The sequence below is a fragment of the Schistocerca piceifrons genome, chromosome 2 (genome assembly GCF_021461385.2).
Source record: "Schistocerca piceifrons isolate TAMUIC-IGC-003096 chromosome 2, iqSchPice1.1, whole genome shotgun sequence".
Classification (NCBI taxonomy): Eukaryota; Metazoa; Arthropoda; class Insecta; order Orthoptera; family Acrididae; genus Schistocerca; species Schistocerca piceifrons.
The window spans coordinates 359,716,337-359,734,688 of NC_060139.1; the positions used below are offsets into that span (position 1 = coordinate 359,716,337).

The 18,352-nt window shown below is 42.7% G+C and overlaps 1 protein-coding gene across 1 annotated transcript in view; it reads right to left on the reverse strand.

The window, feature by feature from the left end:
* The window catches only part of LOC124775383 (guanylate cyclase 32E), a 509,109-nt gene that overhangs the window by 409,588 nt on the left and 81,169 nt on the right, over positions 1-18,352 (reverse strand). The window contains exon 5 of the mRNA XM_047250218.1: positions 9,663-9,780. Within this exon, the coding sequence (XP_047106174.1) occupies positions 9,663-9,780 (118 nt within the window). The remainder of the gene's footprint in view (positions 1-9,662; positions 9,781-18,352) is intronic.

Below are 18,352 nucleotides of genomic sequence, written 5' to 3' on the forward strand. Positions count from 1 at the left end.
TGGGCACGGATTGCCAAAGAGCGGATGACAGAGTTCTTCTGCGCTGGATGATGGTAGGATTGGGCGTGAAGATACCTCTCTGTATGTGTATGCTTGCGATATACTGTGTGCCCCAGCGTGCCCTCCGTTCTCCTGTACACTTCGACGTCTAGAAATAGGATAGTACCATTCTTTTCTAGTTCCAGCGTGAACTGTATCTTCCCGTGCATATTGTTCAAATATTCGTGAAACTTGTGTAGCTCCGTTTCACCATGGGGCCATATAGCGAACGTGTCGTCCACGTACCTGAACCAGCAACGTGGGCGTAAAGGAGCTGAACCGAGGGCCGTTGCTTCAAAGGCTTCCATGAATATATCGATAGTAGGTCGGTGGTCATAGTGTTCTGGCTGATCAGTGTATAGCCCGCATGCGTCTAAACGTTTATTAACATATTACATATTTATTCATGTATTATATATACTGAAATTATGGGAGTATAGAAACACACACGTTTTCGAATGCAATGTTGTGTGCAAATTTCAGCTAAATCGAACGAATACTTTCCGAGTTTTGCGAGCAGAAACATACGCAGGCTGTATTTTTATATATAAAAATTAGGTTTCCTCTATCCATTCATATTAACTACAACCTGTCCAGATTAAAGCAAGTTGCCATTCATGGCACCATACGGAAATGATTTCTAAGTAATCCTGAATCCCCCTGCGGTCACACAACGATACTCAATTCTCGTACACAACAATGTCATCATCAAACAGCAAGACGTCCGAAAGATCGTTTATATGCGCGGGAAGTGGGAATGTTCCCACCAACCTTCCCTGAAGACTCCGAAGAACACTTGCCCTCCAGGACGACATACTGTGAACTATTAGTCAAAAAGTCTTCGCACTACTCACAAACATATTCCGTACTGTCAGACCTTTCTTTTCTGACTATAGTGCGGTACAGTACTGAGTTCTTTCTGGAAATATTGGAACAGAGAAGTTATCAATTGGCCTGCATCCATGGTTAGCTGGATATCGTCTGTAAGAAGAGCGACGAACTGTGTTTCAAACGAGCAGTTACTTCTACCTCTGTCATTGTGGACAGGGACTTTTCTCTCTTGAATATGCTCAAAAATCCCGAAACGGACCTCCGTTAAGGGCATTCATCAACAATTTGACGTATTTTCCCTTTGCCTCTTTTACGTAAGGCAGCAAGTATGTAGCATATTAAAGAACGAAAACTGAAGACCTTTCAAAAACAGATAAAATAAAACTATTATTTTTTTAAATTTTTGAAAACATTTTCTCTTGGACTGACTCTTGACAAGATGGCCCGTGTTTACATCTTTAAGAAACACAACCCATTTATTACAGGTCGCGTGAATTAATTGGACAGCTAGGAGAAGTCTGGTACATTGAACTTCGTTGTCCGTTCCACTTATCATTTAGAAAAAGCTGTTTCCTAGCAGGTAATTTTCTGATATCGTGGGTGGATGTTAGTTTCCGGAATTGGGAAAATTTATAAACCCACCTCCCTGCTCGGTCTAACTTAACTCTCATTCCCCTGGGCCTATGTCACCATTTTCCTCTTTTATGTATGTGAGGCTATCGATGAGAAACTCACCTTCCAAAAAAGAAACGCAACGGGTAATTTTTGTGGAGCAGAAAATTACTGTGCCACACTAGGTACGGCAATGCAGAAGAAACGCTGTTTAGGAAAAAAGTAATTTATAAAAAAAAAAAAATGGTTCAAATGGTTCTGAGCACTATGGGACTCAACTGCTGAGGTCATTAGTCCCCTAGAACTTAGAACTAGTTAAACCTAACTAACCTAAGGACATCACAAACATCCATGCCCGAGGCAGGATTCGAACCTGCGACCGTAGCGGTCTTGCGGTTCCAGACTGCATCGCCTTTAACCGCACGGCCACTTCGGCCGGCAGTAATTTATCAAGGTGTTCTAACTTTGCGCCGAAGAACAACCACCCATGAGCCCAGCTTTTCACTGTAGCTTTTTGCTGTGAGTGCAGAGCCGTAATGAAGCAAATCGGATTAAGCCAGGAGGAGGCCACCTACGCTTCTGCAATATAGTGCGCAGCACATGACGCCAAGCGTGTGGCAAAGAAGTTGGGAAGTTCTTCATTTGTGATGTCACAGTGTCAGTAGGTGTTTTGAAATCCATTTGTGCTACCACAAGAATGTACGTGTTTATATCACCATATGCATTTCATTTATTTATATAAAATATCATCAGTGGCCTGTAATCGGTATGTAACTACTATACAAAGACAAGTCGTTATTTAACGTTATCAAAAATCTTGAAAAGTACTTGACCGATTTACTTCAGACTTTTAAACGATTCTCTAATAAACATTCGGACAGAACTCATGTTCAGAAAACACAGACCACCTTGAACGACTAGAGATAGGACGTTGATATTCATAGGACATGTACATTAGCATTGAACCATGTCGGCCCTGCAGGTTCAAGATCAACATCGATATTGTGGCGCAACACCACCTACCGCTAAAATGTGGCTGCGGCTCTCGTTGACGTTGTAAGCCGAAGGTAATGGATCAGTGTGACTTGAGAAGACGTTCAGAATGTCTCGCAGACGTATGAGAGAACCGTACCGTCAGATCAGTGAGTTTGAAAGATGGCGCGTTACTGCCGTAAGAGGCTGATATGCATCCACGTGGTAAATTGCTGCTCGTGTTGGACGGAGATATTCGGCAGTGCAACGTGTGTGTGCCGAATGGTTCACGGAAGGCCGTAGGATGTGACGAGATAGGTCAAGTCGCACCACTCAGACTACCCCACGAGAAGATGGGCACTTCATCCGAATGGCATTGCAATATAGATCTGGGTGCTCGGCTCTGGCGCAAGAGTGGAACAATGTAACACATCGTACACTATCGGGGGTGACAATCCATCGCGGTTTATTACGGCATGCGTTACGCGCGCGTCGTCCACTTCTCCGCCTGCCTTTGACGAATGTGCAGAAACATGTTAGACGGCAACGGTATATGGAATGATGTCACTGGGGCAGGAAGGGCATCAGATAATGTTTTTGGACAAATCCAGGTTCTGTTTGTTTGAAAGTGATGGCCGCATTTTGGTTCGACGCAAGCAGGGTGCGGCGTCACAGTGAGTGCATTCGCACAAGACATGCAGCGCTAACTCAAGGCGTTATGGTGTGGGGTGCTATTGGGTACAACCACAAATAACAGCTGATGCGAGTCCAGGGCGCTGCGACCAGTGTGACCTTCATGAATGGCATCCTGCGGTCCATAGCCGTGCCCTTTCTGCACAACGCCACATGTTGCTGCACGAACGCGTCCCTACTTGGTGTCACAGGATGTCAGCCTTTTGGTCTGCCCCGTCAGATCACCAGACTTGTCGTCAATCGAAAATATGTGGGGTATGGTGAAAAGACGAGTGCAGCGCTGTGACCCAATGTCCACCACCACAGATGAACTTTGGAATCAGGTGAATGCAGCATGGGTGACTATATCAAGGACGCCATTCGCGCCTTATACGCATCGATGTCATCACGCATGGAACAAGTTATCAGTGCCCATGGTGGGCGCTGCCCCTACTAGGCAACAGGACACATGCTGAAGAGACGTGACTGAAATCCTAATCATTTCTGCAGGACATACTAATGTACATGTCCTGTGGCTATGAACTTACTATTCTAATCGTTCAAGTTGTTCTGTGTTTTTGAACACGAGTGTATAAAGGTGCCCTATAAATCTGCTGGGCGGGATGCACATTTTTTCTGAAAACTGTCTTTAGGTGGGCGAGCTCTTTAGGCAAGCTATCTAGATCTGAGACAGTATGAGCTCTGTGTACGAGAGTTTTAAGAACGCTCATAGTTTGCGAAGGGTGATGTCAACTTGATGCTTGAAAATACAAATCAGTGTGAGTGGGCTTACGATAAACTGAATGCCCAGAGAGCCATCACTCTTTCGTCTAACCAAGACATCCAAGAAAGGCAGACAACCATCTCTCTCTGTTTCCATGTTGTTGTTGTTGTGGTCTTCAGTCCTGAGACTGGTTTGATGCAGCTCTCCATGCTACTCTACCCTGTGCAAGCTTTTTCATCTCCCAGTACCTACTGCAACCTACATCCTTCTGAATCTGCTTAGTGTATTCATCTCTTGGTCTCCCTCTACGATTTTTACCCTCCACGCTGCCCTCCAATACTAAATTGGTGATCCCTTGATGCCTCAGAACATGTCCTACCAACCGATCCCTTCTTCTGGTCAAGTTGTGCCACAAACTTCTCTTCTCCCCAATCCTATTCAATACTTCCTCATTAGTTATGTGATCTACCCATCTAATCTTCAGCATTCTTCTGTAGCACCACATTTGGAAAGTTTCTATTCTCTTCTTGTCCAAACTATTTATCGTCCATGTTCCACTTCCATACATGGCTACAATCCATACGAATACTTTCAGAAATGACTTCCTGACACTTAAATCAATACTGGATGTTAACAAATTTCTCTTCTTCAGAAACGCTTTCCTTGCCATTGCCAGCCTACATTTTATATCCTCTCTACTTCGACCATCATCAGTTATTTTGCTCCCCAAATAGCAAAACTCCTTTACTAGTTTAAGTGCCTCATTTCCTAATCTAATTCCCTCAGCATCACCCGACTTAATTCGAGTACATTCCATTATCCTCGTTTTGCTATTTTTGATGTTCATCTTATATCCTCCTTTCAAGACACTGTCCATTCCATTCAACTGCTCTTCCAAGTCCTTTGCTGTCTCTGACGGAATTACAATGTCATCGGCGAACCTCAAAGTTTTTATTTCTTCTCCATGAATTTTAATACCTACCCCGAATTTTTCTTTTGTTTCCTTTACTGTTTGCTCAATATACAGATTGAACAACATCGGGGAGAGGCTATAACCCTGTCTTACTCCCTTCCCAACCACTGCTTCCCTTTAATGTTCCTCAACTCTTATAACTGCCATCTGGTTTCTGTACAAATTGTAAATAGCCTTTCGCTCCCTGTATTTTACCCCAGCCACCTTCAGAATTTGAAAGAGAGTATTCCAGTCAACATTGTCAAAAGCTTTCTCTAAGTCTACAAATGCTAGAAACGTAGGTTTGCCTTTCCTTAATCTTTCTTCTAAGATAAGTCGTAAGGTCAGTATTGCCTCACGTGTTTCAGTGTTTCTACGGAATCCAAACTGATCTTCCCCGAGGTTGGCTTCTACTAGTTTTTCCATTCGTCTGTAAAGAATTCGTGTTAGTATTTTGCAGCTGTGACTTATTAAGCTGATAGTTCGGTAATTTTCACATCTGTCAACACCTGCTTTCTTTGGGATTGGAATTATTATATTCTTCTTGAAGTCTGAGGGTATTTCGCCTGTTTCATACATCTTGCTCACCAGATGGTAGAGTTTTGTCAGGACTGGCTCTCCCACGGCCGTCAGTAGTTCCAATGGAATATTGTCTACTCCGGGTGCCTTGTTTCGACTCAGGTCTTTCAGTGCTCTGTCAAACTCTTCACGCAGTATCGTATCTCCCATTTCATCTTCATCTACATCCTCTTCCATTTCCATAATATTGTCCTCAAGTACATCGCCCTTGTATAGACCCTCTATATACTCCTTCCACCTTTCTGCTTTCCCTTCTTTGCTTAGAACTGGGTTTCCATCTGAGCTCTTGATATTCATACAAGTCGTTCTCTTATCTCCAAAGGTCTCTTTAATTTTCCTGTAGGCGGTATCTATCTTACCCGTAGTGAGATAGACCTCTACATCCTTACATTTGTCCTCTAGCCATCCCTGCTTAGCCATTTTGCACTTCCTGTCGATCTCATTTTTGAGACGTTTGTATTCCTTTTTGCCTGTTTCACTTACTGCATTTTTATATTTTCGCCTTTCATCAATTAAATTCAATATTTCTTCTGTTACCCAAGGATTTCTACTAGCCCTCGTCTTTTTACCTACTTGATCCTCTGCTGCCTTCACTACTTCATCCCTCAAAGCTACCCATTCTTCTTCTACTGTATTTATTTCCCCCATTCCTGTCAATTGCTCCCTTATGCTCTCCCTGAATCTCTGTACAACCTCTGGTTCTTTTAGTTTATCCAGGTCCCATCTCCTTAAATTCCCACCTTTTTGCAGTTTCTTCAGTTTTAATCTACAGGTCATAACCAATAGATTGTGGTCAGAGTCCACATCTGCCCCTGGAAATGTCTTACAATTTAAAACCTGGTTCCTAAATCTCTGTCTTACCATTATATAATCTATCTGATACGTTTTAGTATCTCCAGGGTTCTTCCATGTATACAACCTTCTTTCATGATTCTTAAACCAAGTGTTAGTTATGATTATGTTGTGCTCTGTGCAAAATTCTACCAGGCGGCTTCCGCTTTCATTTCTGTCCCCCAATCCTTCTCTCCCTTTTCCTACACTCGAATTCCAGTCACCCATGACTATTAAATTTTCGTCTCCCTTCACAATCTGAATAATTTCTTTTATTTCATCATACATTTCTTCAATTTCTTCGTCATCTGCAGAGCTAGTTGGCATATAAACTTGTACTACTGTAGTAGGTGTGGGCTTCGTATCTATCTTGGCCACAATAATGCGTTCACTATGCTGTTTGTAGTAGCTTACCCGCATTCCTATTTTCCTATTCATTATTAAACCTACTCCTGCATTACCCCTATTTGATTTTGTGTTTATAACCCTGTAGTCACCTGACCAGAAGTCTTGTTCCTCCTGCCACCGGACTTCACTAATTCCCACTATATCTAACTTCAACCTATCCATTTCCCTTTTTAAATTTTCTAACCTACCTGCCCGATTAAGGGATCTGACATTCCACGCTCCGATGCATAGAGAACCGAATGTTGTTATCAATGGAGTTAAGGTGGTGAAGCAACTCCATCAATTTATCTTCTCTATGAGGCCACACTATGAAAGTATCGTCCACATACCTCCAAAAGTACTGTTGGTTTAAGAGCACCTGATCCAAGCGCTCTCTTCTGGAAATCCTCCATAAAATGGTTTGCCACATTTCGTATAAAATAGCAAGAAACCTCTGTAAATTTCTGGTGCAAGTGATTTTTTGTCCACCATCTAAGATTTCAAACCTCTTGGGATCGGTGTCAGTGTGGTATGGCGTACATAGGACAGACCACACACATTGTAAAAGAACGCTGCACTGAACATCAACGTTACATTCGCCTTTTGCAGCGAAGCAAGTCTGCTACTGCCGAGCACTTTTCCGCTGGACATTCAATGGAGTATGATAGATTCTGACCACACAATATCTTTCTGGGACTCCGTTATTAAAGTATCCGTGGAAATACGCCTGGCAGAAAATCTGATAAACCGTGATAGCGGCTACCAGTTAGACAGTGCTTGGAACACCATCATCTGCACGATTTGTTGTAATCGAAGGCGGCAGAGTGCGCCAACGGCCGCGGCGAGCGATACGCAAAGAACAGCTGAGTTCCGCGGTTCCCGCAGCGAGGGTACTGCCGCCGGGAAGTGTCGTCCGCCTCTCACGGTGAATTATGACTCATGCGCAGAATTCTCACAACGAGCTATATGAGGCGGAAAAGAGTAGATCTTCGTCGGTCTTCGATGGCTCATTTAAAGACGTCTGGCAGGTGCCCATTCGAAATGTCGTGCGATGAATTAAACGACGACCAGCTGCAAGCTCGAAATTTGTTCGAACATTTAATTCGCAGCGAAAATTTTAAAATTCAGATTAAAATATCACTCTGTAACGAGTCATTGAGAACCAAGTGTTTCTCGTATAAACACACTCAGTGCAGTTAATTCACATCAACATCTGCAGGCTTGTCACTAAGTTCGGACAACGTGTTAGATCGTAAGAGATAATACTTATTTGCTCTGCAAGGTGTTAAGAGTTCATCCATTTACACCACAAGAAGATCTGATGTGATTAACATGCAAAAGTCGCACAAAATTCTGAGCCCAGGTACGTTCACTCCAGAGTAAATATACTATCTGATCAATAGTATCCGGACATCAATTAGTGGACATTAATATAGAGTATGTCACCCCATCTCCTTTACGACAGGTTGAACTCTGTTGGATACACTTTTAGTAAGCTGTCTGAAGTCTGTGGAGCAATGGCAGCCCATTCTTCCTCACTAGCGGAAACCAGAGAAGCTAGTGATGTTAGGTGCTGGGACCTGGAGCGAAGTCGAAGTTCTAAGTCTTCCCAAAAGTCTTCCATTTGGTTCAGGTCGGGACACTGGACAGGCCAATTCATTACAGAAATGTTAACATCCACAAACCACTGCCTCTCAGTTGCTGATTTATGACAAGGTGCACTGAGATGCTGGTACACTCTTCGTCTCTGAACTGTTTTTCTACTGTACACAGTACACAAAGCTGGCAAATGTGTTCAGATCCTTCCGCATTCAGCGTTTTCTTAAGTGTAATAAGAAAACTAACTGTAACCACGAAGAAAACCCACACAGCAATACTACCTCCTCAGTACTTTGTCTCTACGCATGATGGCAGGTGACGTTCTCCAGGCATTCGCCAAACTCAGCTCTTTCCATCAGATTACCACGGAGTATAGCGCGAGTCACCACTCGTCTCCAGTCATCCACTGTCCAGTGCAGTTGCTTTTTACGCCACCTCAAGCGTAGCTTAACATTGAGTACAGAAATGTGTAGCTTGCGAAGAGTTGCTCGTCCATTGTACCCGGTTCTTTTTAACTCCGCACGTTCAATCATTGTGCTAGCTAGACTGACTGTAGTACTATGGAACTCACGACCGATCTCTTCCACTTATTTCATGTGATTTTTTACAACCACCCTTTGCAATGTTCGACGGTCCCTGTCCGTTTCCATTTCACAATCACATCACTAACAGTCGACTTGGACCCCTGTCCGTATCCTTTTCACAATCACTTTACTAATAGTCGACTTGGGCAGCTTTATAAGGACTGAAAAATCCTTCATGGATTTGTTACACAGTTGACACCGAATGACTAGTCGACATTCGAAGCCTCTGAGCTCTCTATTTCTTTGCTGACAACACCTTAGTCCCCACCTCGTTTTAAATTGATACTTCCACTTCTCGTGACATCTAGCGATCAATTCCGCATTATACAGTGATGTCCGGGTACTTTTCACCAGATAGTGTATGACTATATGCCAACGGCCTTGCTGCAGTGGTAACACCGGCTCCTGTCAGATCACCGACGTTAAGCGATGCCGGGCTTGACTAGCACTTGGTTAGGTGACCGTACGGGCTGCCGAGGGCTGTTGGGGTGCACTCAGCCCCTGTGAGGTCAAGTGAGGAGCTACTTGACTGAGAAGTAGGGTCTCCGGTCACGAAGCCTGACAACGGCCGTGAGAGCGGTGTGCAGACCACGTGCCCCTTCAGATCCGCATCCAGTGACGTCTATTGACTGAAGATGACACGACAGTCGGTCAGTACAGTTGGGCCTTCGTGGACCTGTTCGGAAGGAGTTTAGTTTGGTTTAGTTACAGTGTATCGTTATATAATAGCGCCCCTTTTCTACCGTTCAGCAAGCTAACGCTTTGACGACGTTATGTGTTGCTCAGAGTGCCCTGCTTCACAACACGTGTGTGTTAAGTAATGCCATTTGTTGTGCCATTCGGTTACAGGAGAGAGGCGTCAGCGGAAGGGGTTACTCACTCGTAGCGACTGCTTTTGGGGTAGTAGGGAGACAGCTTCAGCACCGAGCGTAGAGCGGGGACGTCCGTCACGTCGAAAGCGTTGTCGGCGTCGCCCTCCAGGTACGGGTCTAAGTAGACTGGAACATTACAGAGCGGCAGCTGCGTCACTCCAATCTCATGACACAACACGAAAGTTCTAAGCAACAGAGCAAGTAGACTCTAGTAATGGAACTGTTATTGATACTCTGCACTCTAGAACACTGAGGAAGAAAATGAATTGTTGAACATAATAGATTTAGAGCTAACCCAACCATACCGCGGAAAACAGTACAAATAAGATAGCAGTTAAACGGCACAGAACAGACGAGCAATACAGCAGCATATCTTTTGCAGGTATCTACAGTTTCCAGTTACACACTGTCCATAAGTAACCATAATTTTCGGAAAATCTCATCCCTTTGTAACGACACAGTTATTTCAAGACAGTAACATGCACTTAAAGGCACTCACTTGCGGAACATAATTTTCAAAGCATTATTTTCATTTCTAGGTTTCTTTAATTTCAGTCATAAAACGATACGAAATATTTCAAAGTATGTATCACTGTTCTGAGACTGTCATCAGTATCGCCATCTGTTAGTAGCCTAAGGATCTGTTTGCATAAATATCGTCATTTCTGTCTGTGTACTTTAGTGTTTGCAGTCAATATTTATTGCTTGTGTAATCAATTACTTTAAACTGTACTGACAGGTAGAAAGTGTATTAAAAAGAAACAAAGTGTGTAAAACATTTATTGTCATTGTACGAGAAACTGCATTAGCTAAGCAGAGACTTCCTTTATCGTAATAACTTTGACAGTACTAGTCTGTGTTTGTTAGTGTGAGCGATCTGTGATTATCAGCGCAATACATACGGAGGAATATGTGCTACGCCGTCCGTCGATGCTTTTATGCTCCGGTCATACTTCGCCTTGTGTTCTTTTAATTGTCCCAGTGTGTGGTTTTTTGTGTGCGCTACTTTTTTACGGTTTTTATCTCCATTTTACAGTCGCCCCTTTTTGTCTATTGTCTTCCATAATGTTGCCCCCGTTTTTTATATCTATGTCCACCATCTTTTCTCCTTTATGTTATTTTTAAATGTCTTCTATTGTATGTTCTATGTCTTTCGGCTGAAGAGCAGCGCATATGCTGCTGCCAGCCCACCCCGATGGGGAATTGAAATACAATAAAGAAGAAAAATAAACGAGGAAGGATATGTAAATTATTTACCTGCCACTGAGGGGCGACGTCACAGCGTCAGTCGAAGTAGGTGATGTTTACTTTAAAGTGAAGTTTCTCACTAACGGTTTAAGTTCACATTCTGAAACTAGAGGAGTAAACACAGTGTAAACTTTTTTCAACTACTACTACGTGATCAGGCCCAGTGGACCGCACGCATCTACAAGTTTCCTCTTCCACTGTATTCTGTCCATTGCTGCTATCCGCCATTCGTCCACATCTATTGACACTTGGTTTAAATCTTCATGGAGTCCATCCCTCCAACGCTTCTTGAGTCTCCCTGGCGGTCTCTTTCCTGTAGGTGTGAAATCCAGGAGCTTCCAAGGCCATCTGTGATCCTCCATCAACACCCTTCATTAAAGTTATTTCAGTACTTAAAAAGTTTCATTAGGGCATGCTGTTTCCGCAACTGCAGTAAATTATTCAGTTTAGGAACTGCACTGTATTATTTATACAGTATGTATACGAGTAGCTATAGTGATTAGTCCATGGATAGAATTTTAATGTACGTGCATGATGATGTGAATGATCCCCATTCCTGTAGTTATACGTTACCAGACAATTATCTGATCCTATGATTCGATGTAACACGTTATCTCCTCATGTCAACCTTCCATGTGTCATAGCTGTTTTGATTTGTGGTAATTACCAAGTCTCAGTACGTAAAAATAAAAGTGGAATAGTAATACCGAATGTACTGAATTTTAGTTATAATTAGGTATCGGGTAGTCCGATGTCTTCACGGTCATATTTTCAATGAATTAATATCTTCTACAGTAAATTCCGACGGCCGCATTATACCGCCGACTAGGTGCAGCTGTAAGATTGCGGTCCTATACAAGCGTAGCTCGGGAAGGACTCTAAGAAAAGTAAAGTCGTATGTCACTGTTGACTGGAAGAACACGAAGGACAGTTTCAGCTCCATAACTGGGAAGGTTTCTCGGTCCTTCGCGCATTACCGCGACTTTCCTTCACGAAGTGTGAGAATTGTGTGTTTAAGTGTATCTGGTAAGTGTGGGTGACTGCAAGGGTGTGTGTAGTGTGGTGTCATGTTTGTGCCGGACGATGATGACGCATGGGAGAGGGTGAAACTGGTGTTGTGACGTATCCTCCTCCTCGGATATCAGCAAGGGGACCCATCTTGACGTCCCCTTCCGACGGACAGATCATCAACAGTGCCACATGCTTTCCTGTACGCTCATAGACATTTAATTGCAGGAGACTCGAGAATGTTTACGCACTGTGTTCAGAAAGTATAAAGCGAATCCTGATCAAAGAATCAAACGTAATCTCGAGGCATCGACATGTTACACATTTATTAAAATGACACAAAGACAACTATTTGCCTTATTTGCTTCTATTTTCCAATAACGTGAAGTAGTATTACTTTAATGTTTATATTTGTGCATCTTATTTACTTATCAACAAGATCTCTACGTGACAGTTCATGCAGTTCAGTTGCCTGGCAAAAGTTTTTCGTCACAAGTGGTAACCCACACCTCCTACGTTGTGCGCTTTTCAATGACCTTCCCTAAATTATGTGCCTGTCTACGTTTGAGACAGCAGGCTGCCTCTCAAAGGAAACAAAACTCGCCCTGCGGGTCCAGTTTTGGAAAACACCTGTTGTGAGTTGGTAAACAAGTCTTTAGTTGCTTATAGACCTATGTTATAACAAACTCTCACAATCGAGAAATATTCGAGTACAGGACACACAAGCTGTGTTTTGTTCCCTTTCAAAGGGGGCTTGCAGCCTCTCATCTAACATCGGAGTAGATTTGCGGCAGTGTTGTAACATACTAATGTGAGTAAAAGACTGGTTTGATGCAGCTCTCCATGCTACTCTATCCTGTGCAAGTCTCATCTCCGAGTAACTACTGCAGCCTACAGCCTTCGGAGTCTGTTTACTGTATTCATCTCTTGGTCTCCCTCTACGATTTTCACCTCAAACACACTGTCGAAAATGCATACCTTAAGAGCTACGAGCAATTTTTCATCTTCGATATTGTGAAAAAACCTCTTCTGCTGCAAGTTCTTTGCTTTCCTTATTTGGGAGCTGATAGTATGGACTAAAACAAGAAAAAAGGTCCAGTAAACAAGTGCTCTAAAATGCATTCCTTAAGCACTTGTTCATCTTTGCTACTTTGAAACACAACTCTTCTAATGATCATATTCTCGTGACGTTTACGGTATGCGTTTTAGAGCACATGTTTGCTGGACATTTTTTCTTATTTTGATCCGTACTACCACTTCCCAAAATATGGAAAGCAAAGAACTTGCAGTAGAAGAGATTTGTTTCACAGTGTCATAGATGAAAAATCGCTCGTAGCTCTTAAGGTATGCATTTTCGATCCTATGTTTACTGAGACTTTTTTGCTCCCGGTATCGTGTATACTTCCAACTGTATGCGTTTACGCCATTGTACAGATGTCATACATATTGCATTTTGAAGAGAAACTCAAAACTTTTTTTACAAACATTCGGTATGTAAACCATGAGTGACCTGGCAGACGTCAATACGGTAATCGAATTCTTGCCATATCTGTCCCAGCATGGGATCGCCGACTGTGGCAGTCGCTTTCCGTATTCTCTCCCAGAGCTCTGCTTCATCACGTGGTAGAAACGGTACATACACGAGATGTTTAATGTGTCCCCACAGAAAAAGTCATACGGAGTGAGATCTGGTGATCGGGGAGGCCATATCATGAAACAGCCGTCCCCTTCTGTAGCACGGCCGATCCATCGAAGTAGCAGCTCCGTGTTCAGGTACCCACGAACTTCACGATAAAAATGGAGTGGAGCCCCATCCTGTGGAAAGATGGGCGGAGGGTCCGATTGCATTTCAGGCATCAGCCATTGCTGCAACATGTCCAAATAGGAATATCTAGTGACAGTGCTCTTGGCGAAGAAGAATGACCCGCACATTTTTCGACGTGACAAGGCACAAAAAACATTTACCTTCGGGGAATTATGCTCAGATTCAGTGCATTCGTGTGGATCTTTTGTACCCCCAATTCGACAATTATACCTGTTCACTTTCCCATTAGTGTGAAAAGTGACTTCGTTGCTAAAAATTAAGCAATCAACAATGCCATCCCCATCCTCATTCAACTTTTGGAACTGCAAACAAAACTCAAAACGCTTGTTTTTGTCGTCGTCTCTGAGCTTCTGCACTAGCTCCAATTTGAATGATTTCATAGACAGCTTCTGTCGCAGGACTTCCCACCCTGTCATTGGAGCCATTTCGAGTTCACAAGATGCACGACGCACCGATTTCTTTGGACTTCTTATGAATGTCTCTTGTATGCGCTCCACATTCACTTCACTCACACTGGGACGTCCGCTTCACTTTACCGGGCACAGGCTACCTGTCTTAATGAATTTGTTGTGCCAGTGTTAAATGGCCTTCCTTGTTGGTGGCTTCTTACCGCACTTGTTTCTAAACTTTCGTTGAACAGCTGTAGCACACTTGTTTTTGTCGAACTCCAACACACAGAAAGCTCGCTCCGCACCAGAACTCGACATGTTCGCGACTAGTGCTGACTATGAGCAAATTAACAAACTACCTTGTGACGGTATAAATGAAAAAAACTTCCAGTGTTTCTCTTCAAAATGACATATGTATAATATCAGTCCAATGTTTGGTTCTTGTGCAATAAATAAATGGAAGTGTTAACTTCGGTATCTATGAGGTTTAGTTTCACAAGTTTGGCAAAAAAAAAGAACAATGTTTGTTTCATAAACAACTGACCTTACTTCTCAACATAGTTTCCTTTGAGGTAAATACAATTGGCCAGTGTTCCTCCAGCTTTTTCATCCCATCGGAAAAATAGGTTCTGTCAAACTGCAAAAAGCTTGTTGAACGCAACTATTAATTCCTCATTTGATGAAAATTTCTTCCCAGAAAGCCATAGTTTCATGTCAGGAAACAAGGCGAAGGTACTTGGGGCTAAGTCTGGTGAATAGGGTGGATGGGGAACCAATTTAAAGCCCATTTCGTGCACATTTGCTATCGTTACTGTTGATGAGCGGGATGGTTAATTATCCTGCTGATGCAGCATTTTTCGCATGCTGACTTTCGTCTCTTTTCAGCCAACGCAAGTTTCAAACTATACAGAAATGAAGCATAATAGGGTTAAGTTATGATTCTGTCTATTTTCAAGCAATCCGTGGGGATTATTCCTTGGAAATCCGAAACAACAGTGGCCATCACTTTACCAGCTGAGAAAAGTTCTTTAACGTCATCAGTGCATTTTCACCACCGTTGTCCATTATTTAGACTGCCGTTTTGACTCTGGTTTGTAATGATGGATCCACATTTCATCAACAATCATAAATCGGCACAAAAAGTCTTGCAGACCGCGACTATACATCGCCGGACATTGCGACTGAACATTGCTGGATGCACTTTTGGTCTGCTGTGAGCAATGCGGCACACACCTTCCACACAGCTTCTACATAGACAATTCTCAGTGCAGGAGATTATGCACTCATTCCTTTGAGATGTCTACAGTCTCAGAAATCTCACGAAGTTTTATTCGGCAATCTTGCATTACCATATCACGGATTTTGTCAATGGTTTCCTTTGTGGTGACCTCAATGGGACGGCTGGAACAGTCTCTTCGGTGCTTGTCTGACCGCATTTAAATTCATTGGTCTAAACGTAAATGGTCTTCAATGATGGTGCAGAGTCCGCGTGAACTACATCCGATTCTGTTTTGATTTGTGTGGCAGTCCAAATCTTCAAATGAAAATGTTTAATACCTGCACGACTGGATTTTCTCCATTTTCAGTCGCCGTCGACACACTGACCAATTCAGGCGACAGGCAGCAATGAACTGTATGCTGTAGATTGATGAAATTTCTTACACAACCCTTCGAATAATCACGCTTACCAACAACGAAGGCGCAACGAAACTGTTCATATTGCTTTCGTGGAAATTTATCAGACTTATCAAACTACCCTCTTAATTGAGGTAGATCGTATTTGCACACGTAAATGAAACAATTATATAGTCTCCTTTATAAAATATGTGTACCTGTCAGCTCTACGATAACCCGTAGATTCCCCTCTAATCACCAAAAAAGGAGTTCTGGTAGGTGACTTAAGTATGTATTGAAAGAATTCTTGCGGGGGAGTCATAATACGGAAAAACTAGCAAAATTTTTCTCGGCGCGAGTGAAACACTCCTTTGACGCATTATTATTACGATGATTGTCAATACTATTACTGACTGAAGAAAATAGAACAGAAGAACAAGGGATGAGCTCTTCCAGGAAGTAAGGTATTACATGGACTATTTATTAAACGTTGCTAATGCTGCCGCGGTGCTAATTATTCCAGAAAATTTGAATGTCAGGGATAAAAGATGCTTGTACCATCAACAAGTGGATCTAATTGTCATATAGGAAGTGTGCACGGGTGAAATGACTAGAATGGTGGAATTGAAACTGTTCCGACGTAACATCAAGTGCCGGCACGTCAGCCAATAATACGCTGACTAGGACCGCGTCACGACAGGAGCGGCCCCTATACGAAGAGAATATAAGCGCCGTTCCGCGTTAGCCGCGGCCGCACTAGAAGACGAGCCGTGACTTGTGAACAGTATTATTTGCTTGCATGGAAATAGTATATGTCGAACGACATTATTTGCATGTGCCATTTGCATGCGACACCTCAATGTAACTCCGCTAAGTTAAATATTGTCAATTCAATTTACTGTAATAAACTCCATTAATACGATTTGCTTGAATTGCTGTCTAGTTATCCGAGAAAACAGCTTTCTAGGCACTCCATATTCGACGAGTGGGCCGGAAACGACAGAAACAAGACATCATGGGAAGAGAGTTATGACATGCCACTTTGCGAAGAAAAATGGTTTGTGCGAAATACTGGTTTGTCTTCTATAGGATGAAAGCGAACGCAAAATCCTGCAAAGCATCGTTCCGTCATTTTATTAAAAATTTTCCTTATAGAGGTACGATTGTAATAGATCTAGCCCTGTATCACACAATTATAAATTTGTCTATGAAATACATTATTCTATGGTTGGTGTTCAATGGTATGGAGGTCCCATATAATGCCTACTCTTATGCCAAATTTACCATGCCAGCGTCAGCAGCTCGTGGACTTGTGGCTAACATTGCTGACTCTCTCGATCATGGGTCGCTGGCTTCGATTCCAGACGCAGCTCGAGATTTTCTCCATTCGGGACTGGTTCTGTGCGTCGCCTGTCATCACGAGCTCGTCGCCGCGCAACTCACCGGAGTGGCGTCGAATAAAAAGACTTGCATCCAGGTGACTGAACTCCTCACTAGGGGACTGCCAGTCAAAAAGGCCATACACACATTTTTTTCAAGATCAAGTATAATGCACCATGTGGGACACCATTCATGTTACAAGCATTGCTTTTGGAGAATGTATTGCCCATAATGGACAATGCGCGTATCTTACTGCGAATTCAACGTCACTGAAGTTATTTGGTGATGTTAAAAACTAACTAACGAAGGAGAAAGAGATCTGAAAGGTACTGTACCACTCAGCTATGCAAAATGTTCCCCAAAAGTGGCTGGGGATGCTCTGTGAGCTATATGCACAAAGTATACAATGCTTATGCTGTGTCTTGACATGCGAACATAGTCATTACTACTTCAAGTAGACGCGTGCGAGTACCGAGACAACAGACAGCAGCAAAAGAGATTAAGTTTTTTTTTTAATTTGTCAATCTGACTCACAAAATTTAATTTCATTCAGTTGCTGATGTCACAGCAGTAGTAGCCGTTACAGTCACATAAAATAGTGAATCATTCACTTACCGCCGTGGTTATAAAAGTTTATTTATCACCTCGAAAAAATCAAACTGCGATCGTGAAGCTTCGCTGGCGGCGTTGATCCTTCTCTACAAAATTAATCCTGCAGTGCGAGACACTTTTCCCAACTATGAATGGTTTTAAAAGTAATTTTTGGATGAATAAACTTCACCACCACCACCACCACCACCACCACCAACAACAACAACAACAACTACTACTACTACTACTATCTTTACTGCTACTACAAGTTTATGTGCATTCTCAAAATTCTGAACTTATACACTTTGTTTTAAATTTTCGTCTGTAGGATGAAAAGGTCACTCCAAGCTCTATAGGTACCACAATAATGGAATGAGGCTTCCTTCAGACTTTTAATTATCTTTCCTTGCATTTAAATGTCAGAAAGCAGGCTCATTTACAGCAAGTTTTCGGTAATACGACGATGAACTTCGTGGTTCGGCTTCGTTTCTTTGGTAATGTTTACGGGGATTGGAAAAAAATACGGAAACACCAAAAACACAACACATTACCATGCCCAAAACGGTGCGGGAAACACTTTGGCTTCGATACAGCTTTCGGGCATCTCGGAATGGATAACTACAGGTCGTGTACGGTTTTCAAG